Source organism: Notolepis coatsorum (genome assembly GCF_963971535.1).
Source record: "Notolepis coatsorum genome assembly, contig: SCAFFOLD_1627, whole genome shotgun sequence".
Lineage (NCBI taxonomy): Eukaryota > Metazoa > Chordata > Actinopteri > Aulopiformes > Paralepididae > Notolepis > Notolepis coatsorum.
In genome coordinates, this window is record NW_028171121.1 from 1 (window position 1) to 18813 (window position 18813).

General features: G+C 43.3%; 1 protein-coding gene across 1 annotated transcript; it reads right to left on the reverse strand.

Annotated features, from left to right (window-relative positions):
- Nucleotides 1-5155: 5155 nt before the first annotated feature.
- Nucleotides 5156-6341, reverse strand: LOC311248349 (prostaglandin E2 receptor EP4 subtype-like; the record flags this gene model as incomplete). The annotated part of the gene is made up of 2 exons (XM_084339247.1): nt 5156-5776; nt 6111-6341. Coding segments are annotated over 2 exons (852 nt in total), but the record flags the coding sequence as incomplete, so codon positions are not given.
- Between the last annotated feature and the right edge of the window lie 12472 nt (nt 6342-18813).

The following is an 18813-nucleotide window of genomic DNA, read 5'->3' on the forward strand; positions in this document are numbered from 1 at the left end:
GAGTCTGGTCAGTAGAGGGCGCTAGGGTGCCACCCCACCACTCCCCACAGTTGATAAGACTTTAAAAAAGTACTTTGAGTTTGAAATACATATATATTTTTATATTATATAGTTAGTGAGTATAATGTATAATCTGCATTAAAATGTAGATTAAGAATGTTCTATGTTGTCTGAAGTTAGTGATGGGTCACATATTTAGCTGAACGCTTTTATCCAGTCAGCTGTCCTGACTGTGGTGGTTTCAGCTGTCCTGACTGTGATGGTTTCAGCTCTCCTGACTGTGATGGTTTCAGCTGTCCTGACTGTGATGGTTTCAGCTGTCCTGACTGTGATGGTTTCAGCTGTCCTGACTGATGGTTTCAGCTGTCCTGACTGTGATGGTTTCAGCTCTCCTGACTGTGATGGTTTCAGCTGTCCTGACTGATGGTTTCAGCTCTCCTGACTGTGATGGTTTCAGCTCCTGACTGTGGTGGTTTCAGCTCCTGACTGTGATGGTTTCAGCTGTCCTGACTGTGATGGTTTCAGCTGTCCTGACTGTGGTGGTTTCAGCTGTCCTGGCTGTGATGGTTTCAGCTGTCCTGACTGTGATGGTTTCAGCTGTCCTGACTGTGATGATTTCAGCTGTCCTGACTGTGATGGTTTCAGATGTCTGTCCTGACTGTGGTGGTTTCTGGTGTCTGTCCTGACTGTGATGGTTTCAGCTGTCCTGACTGTGGTGGTTTCAGCTGTCCTGACTGTGATGGTTTCAGCTGTCTGTCCTGACTGTGGTGGTTTCAGCTGTCCTGACTGTGATGGTTTCAGCTGTCCTGACTGTGATGGTTTCAGCTGTCTGTCCTGACTGTGGTGGTTTCAGCTGTCCTGGCTGTGATGGTTTCAGCTGTCTGTCCTGACTGTGGTGGTTTCAGCTGTCCTGGCTGTGATGGTTTCAGCTGTCTGTCCTGACTGTGGTGGTTTCAGCTGTCCTGGCTGTGATGGTTTCAGCTGTCCTGACTGTGATGGTTTCAGCTGTCTGTCCTGATTGTGTGGTGGTTTCAGCTGTCCTGGCTGTGATGGTTTCAGCTGTCCTGACTGTGATGATTTCAGCTGTCCTGACTGTGATGATTTCAGCTGTCTGTCCTGACTGTGATGGTTTCAGATGTCTGTCCTGACTGTGGTGGTTTCAGGTGTCTGTCCTGACTGTGATGGTTTCAGCTGTCCTGACTGTGATGGTTTCAGCTGTCCTGGCTGTGATGGTTTCAGCTGTCCTGACTGTGGTGGTTTCAGCTGTCCTGACTGTGGTGGTTTCAGCTGTCTATCCTGACTGTGATGGTTTCAGCTGTCCTGACTGTGATGGTTTCAGCTGTCCTGACTGTGATGGTTTCAGCTGTCCTGACTGTGATGGTTTCAGCTGTCCTGACTGTGATGGTTCCAGCTGTCCTGACTGTGATGGTTTCAGCTGTCTGTCCTGACTGTGATGGTTTCAGCTGTCCTGACTGTGATGGTTTCAGCTGTCTGTCCTGACTGATGGTTTCAGCTGTCCTGACTGTGATGGTTTCAGCTGTCCTGACTGATGGTTTCAGCTGTCCTGACTGTGGTGGTTTCAGCTGTCCTGACTATGATGGTTTCAGCTGTTCTGACTGTGATGGTTTCAGCTGTCCTGACTGTGGTGGTTTCAGCTGTCCTGACTGTGATGGTTTCAGCTGTCTGTCCTGACTGTGATGGTTTCAGCTGTCTGTCCTGACTGTGATGGTTTCAGCTGTTCTGACTGTGATGGTTTCAGCTGTCTGTCCTGACTGTGATGGTTTCAGCTGTTCTGACTGTGGTGGTTTCAGCTGTCCTGACTGTGGTGGTTTCAACTGTCCTGACTGTGGTGGTTTCAGCTGTTCTGACTGTGATGGTTTCAACTGTCCTGACTATGGTGGTATCAGCTGTTACACTGACCCTGGAGCAGCTCACAGTGGAGCAGTCCCCTGGGCCAGTTAAAACAGTTAAACTGACCCTGGAGCAGTTTGGGAAGATAGTCCAGCTCCAACGGTGAGGAATGGAGGGAGCCCGAGACTCTTTCCCTCTCTCCCTATCTTTCTCTCTCTCCCTCTCTCCCTATCTCCCTCTCTTTCCCTCTTTCTCTCTCTTCCTCTCTTTGTCTCTCTCCCTCTATATCTCTCTCCCTCTCTTTCTCTCTCTACTGTCCAATCTCTATGGAAAGACCAGACGAGGTCAGAGGAGTTGATAGGAGGATGGCTAGATAATGTTGATATTTAAACATTAATTAAATAATAATACATAATAAATGTATACATGATCATGTCTTAACCTGTAGTGATGCAAAAGCTTGAACCTATTTGATACAGTTTCTGTGCACCCCTTACATCTCCACATTCCCAGCACCTAACCCTGTAACATAAATAGAATAGAATAGAAATACTTTAATCATCCCGAGGGAAATTTGGCACTACAAATAGCTCACAGTAAACATTTAGGTAGACAAAACAAATCACAAATAAGAACAAAAAATTGCCTAAGAATAAAGAATAAAATAAAATACGGTCCGGGATTCACATTTCCTATGTAATGTATGTACATGCTAATATAAATACAGTAACAAATAGATATCTACATTAAGTGTATTGTAAGTGTAATATTGACAATGTTGTTTTAAAAGTAAAAGTCCAGGAAGATGGTAACTTCACTCTGTGCTCAGTGATGCAGTGAGGCACAGTGATGCATATATAGTCTGATCACTGTGCATCACTGAGCACAGAGTGACAAATCAACTCCATTAGTTATATTATTAAAGCTCTGATCTATAATTATAATAAAAAGATCTACTGCACTAACGATTCAAAACATTATGGAAATGTACTAGTGCTATACTAGTGCTATACATTTAATGTGTTATGATGCTGTTAAAGAATGCCTTAATCTGTAGTGATGCAAAAGCTTGGACCTACTTGATAGTTTCTGTTACATTCCCAGGCCAGCAGTATTTATATGCTGTTGATGCAGGGTTTACCTGTTGTATTTTGTATTTCTCTTCATCCATTACTTAATCTTACACCAGATGTATATTTCCCTTATTTTCATTTGTTTGTGGTAACAGTTCACAGTATTTTGTATTTGCCTTTAAAATCTACAGTGAGCATACACTTTATAGAGAACCACTGAAACATTATTCTACATGTCATGTTTTTGTTCCCAAAACTACATTGCGGAGTTTCAAACACACCAAGACACATACACACAACATACACACACATTTCTATCACACTAACGTACCAGGAGTTCTTAAACAACTAAATTAAAAGAGAATTAAAACAAAACATACAACTGCCACCTATTTAAGGTCCCGAACAGTTTTAGAAACATTGACTATCTATTATTATATATTGACTATAGCCACTGCTGTTGTTTACCTCATGTTCAATAAAAATTTTAACATTTTTGGTACATAACTCTGACTCTTTGCCTTTTTTGTCAATGCCAAAACATGTAAGATTGTATGAACTTGAACAAATCAAGTTAGATTCACTTTAAGAAATCAAGTTGTGTTAACTTGAACAAATCAAGTTAGATTCACTTTAAGAAATCAAGTTGTGTTAACTTGAACAAATCAAGTTAGATTTACATTAAGAAATCAAGTTTTGTGTTGAACCAATCAAGTTAGATTCACATTAAGAAATCAAGTTGTGTTTTGAACAAATCAAGTTAGATTTACATTAAGAAATCAAGTTTTGTGTTGAACCAATCAAGTTAGATTCACATTAAGAAATCAAGTTGTGTTTTGAACAAATCAAGTTAGATTTACATTAAGAAATCAAGTTTTGTGTTGAACCAATCAAGTTAGATTCACATTAAGAAATCAAGTTGTGTTTTGAACAAATCAAGTTAGATTTACATTAAGAAATCAAGTTGGAGTTAGTGTTGAACATCATTAAAGTATGTTAACATTACACAATTAAATTGTGTTTACTGTAACGACAAATATGTTGAATCAACATGTTTATTTTAAGTAATCTTAATGTGAATGCAATATGTTGGGTTCACAAGCAATAAGTAAGTAAGGAGAACGAGGAAAAGTATGTCAGTTGGACATATTCTGATCATGTGGAACCAATGTACACATTAAAATCAAGTAAATCCAACAAACTTTTTTTTTCAGTGTATGCTCTAAGACCAGAATGAACCCCTTGACCGCATTCTGCAGTTTTGAGAGAGTGCATAGTCAGGTTTTAAACTGTGGATACCAAACAGAAAGAAGACTTTGAACTGTTAAACAGTAATCTATTTTATTGCACTGTAAAAAAAACTGTGATTTTATAGTATGTCTGCACTTTATGTGCTCATTTCATCATTCATGTATTTTCTATTCTACTCAAACTGAATCAAACCATAAAAAAAGTGACCTGTTGGGATGTTAGATCCTAATGTGAAAAACTGTGATTTTATATGTCTGCTCATTTACCCTCATTTGCTATTATTTTACTTATCCGCTGGGTGCATACTATGACCTTTATCATGTTTCCTCCTCCGGAGCTCGGGCCATCAGCCGCCACTGGTTGAAATAATGTTTGTATACGAGTTGGAATTGGTTAAATCAATGATTCAACGTTTGTGTTTTTATGTTTACAAGGTTATTTGTGTGTGTGTGTGTGTGTGTGTGTGTGTGTGTGTGTGTGTATGTGTGTGCGTGTGTGTGTGTGTCTTTGCGCCGCGCGCCAGAGGAAGTGAGAGTGTTTGTGTGTTCTTAATTCAGTGTTGCAGTGCTGGTATAACTCGGTATAACGGCGTTATACCTCGCTCACTGAGGCTGAAGTACGCGCAATCGCTTTTTACATGGCATTATCCAACCGGACTCCCGGAGAAGCATGCAGCTGCAGAGCCGCAGAGCCAGCGGCGCTCTCTGGGCCGCGCGCTGACGGCCGCGCTGTGAGGCAATAGTATCCAGCTGCAGGACGAGAGCAGCCAAAAAAAACTGTGCATGCGCGCGCACGCGCGCACGCGCACGCGCGTGGAGCGTTTGACCTACTGTCAATTTGCCTTATTGAATTATTGACCCCAAACAGAAAGATATACTGTATGTACACCTAAACTAACAGAAAAACATATAAATTAATGAATCGTTGTTATATGTAGATCAATCCGAGAAAGATCAAATCAAGAATAATAATTGATTTGCGGGGGCCGGGGTGAGAGAAGTACAACTTACAACGAGTGGAATGGAGCAGATGAGGATCACTGCTGACGTGCCGATGAGCAAAATCACCATCTGAATCTCCGCGCCGGCCAGGTGCCCGAAGGAGCTCCGTCCTCCTCCCCTGCCGCACCGCGGGTCTTGTTCCAGCACGCCGCTCCGCCGCGGGTCCCCAGCGCCCCCCAGCGACATCCTGCGCACGAAGCGCCGGTGCATCCGGATCAGCGCGCCGCACACCAGCACGTTGCAGATCACCGTGGCGAGGATGAGGAGGGAGCTGAAGCCGGCGTACATGTAGGAGAAGGCGGCCTCGCTGCTCACGTTGCTCCGCCACTCCAGGAAGCACCAGGTCATCGGGTGCTGCTGCCTCACCTTGCCGAAACCCATGCTGGGCAGCGCGCAGAAGAGCGCGTTGGAGACGTAGATGGCCAACAGCGTGCAGGCCGCCAGCCTCTGGTCCACGAAGTCGTTGTAGAAGTACGCGTGGTTGATGGCCAGGTAGCGCTCCACCGACATGGCGCAGATGATGCTGAGGCCCGCCAGCGAGAAGAACAGCATGTCGAAGCCGAAGTACTGGCAGAGGGGGTCCCCTCCGGGCCAGGAGCCCTTGAATGAATGAATGAAAACGTTATTTAACAGATTGCAGAATGGGTACAATACAGTTATAATAATATATTATATATATATATATATATATATATATATATATATATATATAATTATTATATTATTATTATTATTATTATTATTATTATTATTATTATTATTATTATTATTATTATTATTATTATTATTATTATTATTATTATTATTATTATTATTATTATTATTATTATTATTATTATTATTATTATTATTATTATTATTATTATTATTATTATTATTATTATTATTATTATTATTATTATTATTATTATTATTATTATTATTATTATTGTACCTTGACGTAGGTCGCGATGGTGACGGGGCTGGCCAGCAGCGTGCCCAGCAGGTCGGTGAGCGCCAGGCCGCACACCAGCGTGTAGAAGGTGGTCTCCTTCTGCTCCTTCCTGGAGCGACACAGCACCACGATGGCGATGACGTTCCCCACCACGCCGAAGATGAACATGATGGAAGGTATGGTCGGAACCATGGTCCTCCCCCCCGTCATCGCGGTGTTGTTATTACTCATTGTATAGCTTCCTCTTAATTAAAAAAAATATATTTAAACGAATATAAAAAAATTAAAAAAATCAGTTCATATTTGAAAGGTATTATTTACCGATATTTCTTCTCGGTATTATCAACAGGTGCACCATCGTCGCTGTTGTAATAAATGCGTAAAATAAGTCATTCTCCCCAAGAGAGAGAGAGAGTGCAGGGTAACAAAACAAACTTTCTCAGAGCTGTCATTCGAGTGGACTCCGTGGATCGATCTCGCTGAAGTGACAGGGTGATGTTCGGTTTGTCCACCGCCAGGTCCCCGGGTTGAGAGGGTTGACTTTGAGGCGTCAAAAAGCCAGAGTTTTGGAGCTTAATGTCAGCCAACGGTGCGCTCGGTTCGTTGAAACGTGTACGTCTGTCTTCCAGCGCCACAACTCTCCATAGTCTCCAAGTGTCCAGCCCCGCCCGCCCCTCTGTATCACTCTCCCATGCCAGTCCCCCCAGCCCCGCCCCTCTGCCTCATCACTCTCCCATGCCCCCCCCCCCCCCCCCCCCCCCCCACCAGCCCCGCCCCTCTGCCTCACTCTCCCATGCCCCCCCCCCCCACATGCTGTTTACAGTGGCTGGATTACATACACAGCAATGCTTCCAAATGGTCATTCCAGACAAAGACTATTTAATCAAAACTCTGATTACATTTATAGGCGCGGGAGGAACCTTTGCACTGAACCGAAATAAAAGGGCTACTGACTGAAGTAAAATGATAAGATCTGGTCCGACAACTAACCATTAATTTAACAAACAAAATAAACTCGTTTAGTGACTTATAGTGGGAAGGAATACATGGCCTCAGATTAATTATCTGAATAAATAAATGTCGGTAAACACTAGTATTAAAAAAAAAACACTGGTATTATCAACACACTCATGAAATAGCTTTAGTGAAAAGTTGTTAAAAACTAAACTGAAACTGAACATTCATGAGAAACAGAGTCTAAAGTAAAACAAGCACATAAATGAAATGTAAATAGATTAGATACTGTACAGACAGACTCGAGAGCTACGTATACTACCTGCTTATAATTTGTAAAGAAAAAATGAATATTGCATACTTCACTGTTCATACTTTTTGCACATGACTGCTCAATTGCACAGCCCTGCTAAATATTCCATCCCACTGTGTTTATTTTTTTATCCTAATTAGTGTATATACTCTACCACATCATGCACAATTGTACAGCTCTGGCCTATTTTATTTTATAATGCTATTCTATTCTATTGTGCTTCTATTTTAATTTAGTTTATATTCCATTTTATTTCATTCTACCGTTATTGTCTGTCCGTTAATGTTGCACCAAATGACCAAATCAAATTCCTTGTATGTGTAAAACTTGGCAATAAAGACCTTTCTGATTCTGATTCTGATATTGATTTTCTATTGGTCGTGATCAAACCTGTCATTGTTAATTAATCTACTCTAAGCCCGCCTTCCCTGCACCAGCAGACTGGCCTCAGCTACACCATGTAACTCTGCTGCTGGATAAAGAAAAACAAATAGTCTCAAATTCTGCAGTTTTCATTCACTTAAGTTAATTACATTGACCTTAATAAACTATTGTCTATTCTAAACATCAGACATGAAAAACCAGTGCACAATGACAAATATACTACATAAAGATATATTGCTAATAACACTAGATAGTGACCAAAGCCCACAAAGTTGGCTTTGGTCACTATCTCACTTTATATCATTTATGTACTTATTTATATATATATTAGGCTCTCTCTCTATATATATATAATATATATACAGTATATATTCCTAATCACCAAAAAAAACTACTGTACTATATAGTTGATATATATTTAATATCTCTCTCTTTCAATCTCTCTATATATATTCCTGTAGGTAAACGTAGTGTTTTGGAGAAAGGGTGGTCTCTGGGTTCAGGCAGCGATAAGCTGGTGAGTAGCTGCCTGCTGGTATCTGTGTCCTCTCCTCACTATCGCAGAGTAAATAAAGGAGCCAGCCATGACATCAGCATGACGCAAGGTACAGCCTTCACTCCTAACCAGAGATCCAGGGTCTGGTTACCCGATATACCCCTGTGTCCTCTGCACAATTAGGCATCCTGATTACCATCTGATCCTGGTTCAGTCCGCAGGGATAACTTAACCTCCGTTACACAACCTTTGACTCTTCTTCTGTTTTGTCTTTGTTGTCGTATTATGTTGCTGCTTTGTCTCTGCTGGTTTCATGCTGCTGTACAATGAGGCTGTGAGTGACACTAGAGATAACTATTGTCACAAACGGGTCAATTGTGACAAATAGGGAGTCCACATGTGAAATCAATTCAACAATATCCTTTATTTAATCCTATATAACAAACAATAATGCACAATGAATATGTATGTATAAGAATCAGTGATGAATGCAATGTGTGGATGAGTGAAAAGTGTAGTGTGGTGCGGTGTAAGTAGGAATAGTATAGTTCACAAAGGGTGTTGTTGGATAACCTGTTCATGGAGATGGAGAAGAAGACAGAGAGAGGGACACATAAATACATATGCAGCTCTCACTGCCCAGGTGAGTCTGATTTAGCTAACGAGCCACCCACTCTACCATGCTCCCTGAGAGACAGCAGACTCACCAATTAGCTAACCTCGTTCCCAGCTTTATCTCGAGAGACCAATTAGCAGGTAGAGTCGGGGCCGTCACACTCTGTATGAGGCTGTGACACTAGAAATCTATCTGTAGATACTATATCTGTACATGTCCCTTACCTACTCCTAACCTGCTGGCCAGTATGGCTTTATACCTGTATCATTGTAAATATTAATACTACAACACTGTATACATCTGATTAGCACTATTACTTAGTTGTACTCATTTATATATTATACCCAGTTTAATCACCTGTACATTCTATATTACTGTTGCACTTTACTGTTACATTTGCACTCTGGTTGGATGCCAAACTTTTCACTGTACTGTACTTGTGCTGTATGATGACAATACATTTGAAGACATTTGAATACATTCACAGAAAACTGTGGTTATAATGAAGTAGGAGATGTATTCAGTTTGTAGACTATAGAACAACAACAGGTTATATGAGGTAGGAGATGTATTTAGCTTGTAGACTATATACAGATTTTTAACATGTCTAGTGCTCACCAAGCGATATAAGAACAGATTTCATTCTTTTTTTTTTATCTACTTTTTTCTCCCATTTTCTATTTTTCTCCCATCCCAATTTCGTATCGTCCAATTCTACCCTCCCCTGTCTCGAACGTTGTTAGGCCATGCCTCCCACAAGCCGGCTGCAATGTGGACTAAGCCTTACATCACGTATCCCCTCCGGTACTCGAGGAAGCAGCAGTCGCATCTTTTCACCTGCACAGCGCGATCTCTCAGCGTCGGGGGTCTGCTTTTGGAGGGCACGCCGCCCCCGTCGCTTCCTGATTCTGCTGCGCAGGCGCACCAACCGACCTGTAGGAATCGCTGTCCACAACGTCCGATCCCCACCCATCAGCTTCCCACCCCCTAATACTGACAATTGTATTAGTATGAACGACCAGCCAAGCTGATAGCAATGCGGAGAGCTGGGCTCGAACCCAGCGTCTCCTGCATTGGTGGTGAGCGCCTTGCCCACTGCACCACCTAGCCGCCCTAACAGATTTCATTCTTAACTAGCATTACTTCTTATTTTGTTCTTACCTGGGATTCAGCAATGTTTTCTTATTTTTGCTTTTCTCTTACCAAATTCTAAGCGTGGTCGAGAAAAAAAGCCTACCATTGGTGTAGATCAGGGGTTCTCAAACTTCTATATCACGACCCCATTTCATGTAGGATTATTTTTGGCAACCCCACACTTAATGTATCGCATAATTTCAATGTGGAAATAAGGAATATCAAAATAAAAGTGCACGTTGTTGAATTTGATCATGCATAATATTATGAAAAATGAAATTACAGCACTATGTTATCAATGAAATTAATGAATATTATCAACAAAAGCTACGGAATTGTTTCTGTATACACATTTATAAAACGAGGCATATTTATCCAAAACCCCTGATTCTGCTGATCAATTATAATTTGATAATTGTTAATTGTTTGATAATAATTTGTCCCTGCACTATTAGGACATATCAACCCACCGATCTGGTTCATTAAAAACGCGCTACATGAACTATCAGCCACTATCAGCCACTGCCCTGCTGTCCAAACACTTTCAAGTGAAAGCTTATGCATCGATGCACTTTGTGAAGGCATTTCATCTTCTGCTTCAGTATTTTCATTTTCCTTGCATCTTCTTGCAAGTGACAACTGTTGTCGTATTTTCTGTGAGGCTTTTACACACAGGTCCGCGTTTTTTGACAGGTCCCGCGGAGGTGTGTGTGTGTGTGTGTGTGTGTGTGTGTGTGTGTGTGTGTGTGTGTGTGTGTGTGTGTGTGTGTGTGTGTGTGTGTGTGTGTGTGTGTGTGTGTGTGTGTGTGTGTGTGTGTGTGTGTGTGTGTGTGTGTGTGTGTGTGTGTGTGTGTGTGTGTGTGTGTGTGTGTGTGTGTGTGTGTGTGTGTGTGTGTGTGTGTGCGTGCGTGCGTGCGTGCGTGCGTGCGTGCGTGCGTGCGTGCGTGCGTGCGTGTGTGCTGCAGGTGGGCAGGAGCGCGCAACTAGCCGGTATAAATATGGAATATTAATACAGTCTATTCCATTACATAGCTATAGGTGCTATATGATGACAATACATTTGAATCTGATCTAATTTTGATCCGTCTCAAAGTGCTCCAGTGCTACCTGTTTACTCCGCTCATGCAGAGTAGACCCATGTTTTGCACATGGCTCTCATATTATAATGAGCTCATGGGGCATGGCTGTATGCAAATGATTGAGCGCAAACACGCATTTGAGTTTAAGAATGAGTGGGATTCATCATTCAACACACCTGGGTAAGAACAGATTTGGACGCTAAGAACGGGTTGATGAACGCGGCGGTGTTTTTTCTTATTTTTCTCCAGACGGTTAAAAAAAATACAAGAAAAATAATAAGAGAGTATTTGTGAATGAGGCCCAATGTACCATGTTTAACATGTCTACTGCTCACCATGTACCATGTTTACCATGTTTAACACTGCTAGATCTGTCCCTGGGATGAGACCTTGGGCCCTGTGTTGATGACATCACCACCCTCGGACACTGACCCTGCTTCCCCAGAACACACACACACCACACCTACTGTTACTTTTCAATTTATTTGAATGTGGAAAAGACAAAGACTATTTCACATCAAAGGAAGAAACAATACTGCAACATCATATTATAGAGTTTGGTCTTGTAACATCAGGGAGTTTGGTCTTGTAACATAATATAATAGAGTTTGGTCTTAGTAACATCATATATAGAGTTTGGTCAAAGCACAAAGCACTCGCAAAGGGTGAAATACCATGCTAACTGAATTGCCATCAACATTGCGTCTGTGTTATTTGCGGGTATTTAAATGAAGTAATATGGGCAGACCTGTCACAGTCGCTGCCTGGCTTCTCTCTCTATCTCTCTCTCTCTCTCTCTCTCTCTCTTCTCTCTCTCTCTCTCTCTCTCTCTCTCTCTCTCTCTCTCTCTCTCTCTCTCTCGCTCTCTGTGTGTGTGTCTCTCTCTCTCTCGTTAACTAGGTATGGAGTTCAGGTGTACTGCTGTTAGCGGAGCAGCTGATTGACGTCTGTGGGCCGATTACATCATCTTTATAACCCCGCCTCAGATGCCCGTTATATTATCGAGCCCTGCCTGTCAGACGCTGCCCCACACACGCTCCCTGGACTGTACAAGATTCTCCCTGTGTCACTCGATTCCTGCCTGGATACCTGACTACTCTTTTTTCTTAGTAAATATACCCGTACTGGGTTTTAACGAGACCTGTCTTCTCTTTGTCTGCATATTGGGTTCAATACGCCGAGCCGTGACAGGAACATGTGCCAATTTCTATGCAAATGAGCCTCATTGCAAAACACTCCAATTCACAAATTATTTTCACTGGCACACAGTGCCTAATTTCGGCCGAAAGATTCAGCACCATGGACAGGTCTGCTCAAACTAATTTCTTTTGGGATGACATGACAAACCAAATTGGACGATTTGGTACCATCTGGGTGGGCAAATTCTAGATGTGATTTTTTTATTCTCATACATCCCTAGATTGTGTTTTGATATGATAGACAGTTTGGTTTTGTAGCTTATTAGTGGTTAAAAAACCTATTGCAAAATAAGTCTCCTGCCATATTTTGCTCCCCTTCATAGATTCGCTCGTAGGTCGGGTTGTGGGGGTACTAGAGACATGACCATGATCACGTTTCTATGCACCTGAGTCTCCTGAACACGTATAGAGATAAACCCACAGTGGATCATCTGATCGACTCAGGGTTTATCTCTACGTGTTCAGGAGACTCAGGTGCATTGAAAGGGGATCATGGTCATGTCTACAAAACCAAAATGTCTATCATATCAAAACACAATCTAGGGATGTATAGGAATAAAAATAGGAATAGAAATAGAATTTTCCCACCCAATTGGTACCAAAAAAGTGTTTGGCCCAAGGACTAGAAGAGCTACAGTATTGATTCGTCAGGACTTCCAATTTGCGATCAGATAATTGAATTGAAGCTTCTGTTTTCTGTCTGCCATTGTCCCACGACATGCATACTGTTGCATGGGCAGTATTTATACTATTTTACCATATCAGGAGCAAATTGCACTCAGATGCTCCACGAGCCAACTGGAGCAATCTGGAGCAAATTGCACTCCACGAGCCAACTGCACTGACAATCCATTCTTTGTGAATTTGCCCCTTGGAGTCTTTAGTGAATAATCAACTTAAGTCCTTTCTCTCAAATAACTCTGTACTAAGCCCACACCAATCCAGGTGCAGAGCCAATCATAGCACATTATCAGCTATATCTTTTTTTTTATCTACTTTTTCTACATTTTTCTATTTTTCTCCCATCCCAATTTCGTATTGTCCAATTCTACCCTCCCCTGTCTCGAACGTTGTTAGACCATGCTGGTCGGCTGCAATGTGGACGAAGCCTTGCATCACGTGTCCCCTCCGGTACACGAGGAGGCAGCCGTCGCATCTTTTCACCTGTACATCTCTCAGTGGCGAGGAGTAACGCGTGGGAGGCTCACGCTGCCCCCGTTGCTTCCTGATTCTGCTGTACAGGCTCACCAACCGACCTGTAGGAGTCGCTGTCCACAACGTCCGATCCCCACCCACTGGCTTTCCCACCCCCTAATACTGCCAATTGTATTAGTATGAACGACCAGCCAAGCCAGAAGCAACGCCGAGAGCTGGGCTCGAACCCAGCATCTCCTGCATTAGTGGCGAGCACCATGCCCACTGCGCCACTTAGCCGCCCTATTATCAGCTATATCTTTAGTTACTATTAATGACATAATATCAGCTTTAGACAAGAAGAAACACTGTGCTGCCCTCTTTATTGATTGATTGATTGAAAAGTGTATTAACAGATTGCAGAATGGGTACAGTACAGTACAGCTCAATACATACAATTGTTAAGGGGATGCAGACCAGAGAAAGACTTTCGTCTTGTTTACATCAGGGTCCCCCATTTTCAATTCATCATAACATATATGACATACATGACATACAGATAGACAGTACTGCTACATCTATACATTTATGACATGATCTGTCAAAAGCTTTTGATACAGTCAATCACTATTTACTCTTAAAAATATTTGCTATATTGGTTTGGATAGAAATGCATGTGATTGGTTCCAAGATGATCTGTCAGGGAGACAGATTTGTATCAATAACTAAAGGTGTGCCACAGGGTTCAATTCTAGGTCCTCTTCACTATTTATATAAATTATATTGTGTCTTCACTGAATGGTTGTTAAGCCCATCTGTACACAGATGATACTGTTGTGTATTTTATTGCTGACTCTGTACAATTGGCCATTGAGAACTTACAACCTTCCTTTATTACCCTTCAGTATATGGAGTTTGGTCTTGTGACTTCATGAAATAGTATGTGTGTAATGTCTGTGTGTGTGTGTGTGTGTGTGTGTGTGTGTGTGTGTGTGTGTGTGTGTGTGTGTGTGTGTGTGTGTGTGTGTGTGTGTTGTGTGTGTGCGTGCGTGCGTGCGTGTGTGCCTAGACCTTGGTAGAAGGTTCTGTAAGTAGATTAGTCTCATGAATGAGCTTTTCCTGGATTTGTTTGTCGGGCAGCGATAACCTGCAGTTACATACTTTCTCATCCAACTCCATACTTCAAATACTACTGTAGGCAGCAGCACCACAGCAAGCACAAAGGAGCAATGTTCCCACAACAATCACAGTCAAGTCGCTGTTCAACACCTTTGTTTCCTGGGACTGGGTACCGGAATAAATACCACAAAGAAAAAAGAAAAAGAAATCTCAAAAACACACAGTTTGGTGGTTTAATTAAACTGCTTTAATTCTCACCAAACAATGAGTGTTTTGTCTTGGAAAAGCATCGTCAGGTCCATGTATACTGGTGATTACGTGTGGGTGTGTCGTGTGTGTACGTGTGTGTACTGGTGACTACGTGTGTGTATGTGTGTGTATACTGGTGACTAAATCTAGTGGTTGAATGTTATCTATAGCACCATCTAGTGGCTCAATGTTATCTATTCTATAGCACCTTCTAATGTTGCTTTGCGGTGGAATTTCCCTTTAAAATGTTTCCCTTGGAGAACCTCTATGACCAGTCCCCCAGTCTATGACCGGTCTATGACCAGTCTCACAGTCTATGACCAGTCTCACAGTCTATGACCAGTCTCACAGTCTATGACCAGTCTCACAGTCATGACCAGTCTCACAGTCTATGACCAGTCTCACAGTCTATGACCAGTCTCACAGTCTATGACCAGTCTCACAGTCATGACCAGTCTCACAGTCTATGACCAGTCTCACAGTCTATGACCAGTCTCACAGTCTATGACCAGTATATAACCAGTCTCACAGTCTATGACCAGTCTCCCAGTCTATGACCAGTCTCCCAGTCTATGACCAGTCTCCCAGTCTATGACCAGTCCCCCAGTCTAAGACCAGTCCCCCAGTCTATGACCAGTCTCCTAGTCTATGACCAGTCCCCCAGTCTATGACCAGTCTCACAGTCTATGACCAGTCCCCCAGTCTATGACCAGTCCCCCAGTCTATGACCAGTATATAACCAGTCTCACAGTCTATGACCAGTCTCACAGTCTATGACCAGTCTCACAGTCTATGACCAGTCTATGACCAGTCTCACAGTCTATGACCAGTCTCCCAGTCTATGACCAGTCTCCCAGTCTATGACCAGTCTCACAGTCTATGACCAGTCTCACTGTCTATGACCAGTCCCCCAGTCTATGACCAGTCTCACAGTCTATGACCAGTCTATGACCAGTCTATGACCAGTCTCACAGTCTATGACCAGTCTCACAGTCTATGACCAGTCTCACAGTCTATGACCAGTCTCACAGTCTATGACCAGTATATAACCAGTCTCACAGTCTATGACCAGTCTCCCAGTCTATGACCAGTCTCCCAGTCTATGACCAGTCCCCCAGTCTATGACCAGTCTCCCAGTCTATGACCAGTCTCACAGTCTATGACCAGTCTCACAGTCTATGACCAGTCTCCCAGTCTAAGACCAGTCCCCCAGTCTATGACCAGTCTCCTAGTCTATGACCAGTCCCCCAGTCTATGACCAGTCCCCCAGTCTATGACCAGTCTATGACCAGTCTCCAAGTCTATGACCAGTCCCCCAGTCTATGACCAGTCTCACAGTCTATGACCAGTCTCACAGTCTATGACCAGTCTATGACCAGTCTCACAGTCTATGACCAGTCTCCCAGTCTATGACCAGTCTCCCAGTCTATGACCAGTCTCCCAGTCTATGACCAGTCTCACAGTCTATGACCAGTCTCACAGTCTATGACCAGTCTCCCAGTCTATGACCAGTCTCACAGTCTATGACCAGTCCCCCAGTCTATGCCCAGTCTCACAGTCTATGACCAGTCTCCTAGTCTATGACCAGTCCCCCAGTCTATGACCAGTCTCCTAGTCTATGACCAGTCTATGCCCAGTCTATGACCAGTCTCACAGTCTATGACCAGTCTATGACAAGTCTATGACCAGTCTCACAGTCTATGACCAGTCTCAGTCTATGACCAGTCTCACAGTCTATGACCAGTCTATGACCAGTCTCACAGTCTATGACCAGTCTCACAGTCTATGACCAGTCTATGACCAGTCTATGACCAGTCTATGCCCAGTCTATGACCAGTCTCACAGTCTATGACCAGTCTCACAGTCTATGACCAGTCTATGACCAGTCTATGACCAGTCTCACAGTCTATGACCAGTCTCACAGTCTATGACCAGTCTATGACAAGTCTCACAGTCTATGACCAGTCTCACAGTCTATGACCAGTCTATGACAAGTCTCACAGTCTATGACCAGTCTCACAGTCTATGACCAGTCTATGACAAGTCTATGACAAGTCTATGACCAGTCTCACAGTCTATGACCAGTCTAAGACCAGTCTCCTAGTCTATGACCAGTCCCCCAGTCTATGACCAGTCTCCTAGTCTATGACCAGTCTATGACCAGTCTATGACCTCTGTCTGAAGAGGATAAACAGCCTCCTGGTTTATTTCCATCTTCTTAATTTTCTGTCTGCTGATGTATAAGCAGGGGTTTCCCAACAACACCTCGCTCTGCAGGGCTCCTGACTGGCAGGTCACAGGTTCAAATCCTTGTTGAGGACATAAATACTGTCCCCTCCCTTAACAATTCCCACTGGGACGTGAGCAAGGCATTTAACCTTGACTACTACTCAAAACTGAAACACTCAAGTTCAACACTGTTTGACAAACAATCGTACTGACCCTTAGCTGCCAGGGGTGTTCCCCTCCTGTTGATTTGTTGTTCATAATCTGTAAATCGCTTTGGATAAAAAGCATTCAGCTGAATGACTGGACTGGTAATCTGGCATACCGGGCATTTTCCCGTTGTGCTGCCAACGCATCTTGGAGCCGATATATAATTTGATCCGACGGCCCGGCCCAATTGGTTCATTTTCTATATGGACACCGGGCTGGCCCAATCATCACGTCTCTTACCACCAGGCCCCTCCTCCCCCTCGGCCCTCTCGGTTTCTCGTGTCAGATGCCGTGGCTCAGAGCCAAGGACATCTGTAGATGGATGACGGCGTACTGATGATGATGGCGCTGCTCCGACCGGCTGCCTCTCTGTTCGCTCCGTCGAGACTGTGTTTACTTTTGTTAATATTTATAGTTTTTAGAGTTTTGTTCGTACCAACTGTTGGTGCATTTAATGTATATGACCGTCAGTCACTCATAGACATTGGATTACGGGAAACTTACCAACTGGATTACTCACTGGATCAGCTTTCCGAACCGCATCAATGGCCTGAAGAAATTCTCCGGAGATCAGGACCAGATCCTTTGTTCCTAGACCCCAGGAACAGAGGAACCAGACGGCGAGGGAAGAGGGCTGGGATCCGTAACAGGCTGAGATCCAGACGCCACCGTACACCACTGCCCAGTATATTGCTAGCCAATGTACAATCAATTGACAATAAACTGGATGACATCCGAGCAAGGATTCAATATCAAAGAGACGTTAGGGACTGCAACGTCCTCTGCTTCACCGAGACGTGGTTGACGCCGGACGTCCCAGACCACGCAATTCAACCGGCTGATCACTTCTTTATCCATCGCAAGGATCGGTCATCAGCAGAGTCCGGTAAACAACGTGGAGGAGGTATTGCCTTCATGTTTAACAAAAATTGGAGCGATCCAACGAACGTGAAGGAATTATCCAACCACTGCTCCCCAGAACTGGAATATATAACCATCAAGTGTCGTCCTTTCTTCCTCCCGAGGGAGTTAACGGCGATCGTCCTGGTCGGAGTGTATATTCCACCGCAAGCCAGCAACAAGGTTGCGCTCTCCAGACTACACGACGAGGTAAATAGAATCCAAGTGGCGAATGTTAACGCCGCCATTTTAGTTCTGGGAGATTTCAATAGCGCCAATCTGAGAAAGGTATTGCCTGACTTCTATCAGCATGTGACTTGCAACACCAGAGGCGGTAACATCCTAGATCACTGTTACACGCAATTTAAAGGTGGCTACAAGGCTCATTCTGATAGTGGCTTTGGCAAGTCAGATCACGCATCCATTTTTCTTTCACCAAAGTACAGACAGAGAATTAAAAGTACTCCCGTAGTCTCGCGAGAGGTGCAGAAATGGGATGTGACGTCAGAGGAGACGATCCGGTCAGTGTTTCACCACACAGACTGGAATGTGTTCCGCGACACAGATAACATTAATGCCTACACGGAGACAGTGCTGGACTATGTTTGTACTAGGGTGAAAGAAACAATCCCCACTACCAAAATGAAAGTTTACCCAAATCAAAAACCCTGGGTAGACAAATCCGTCCGT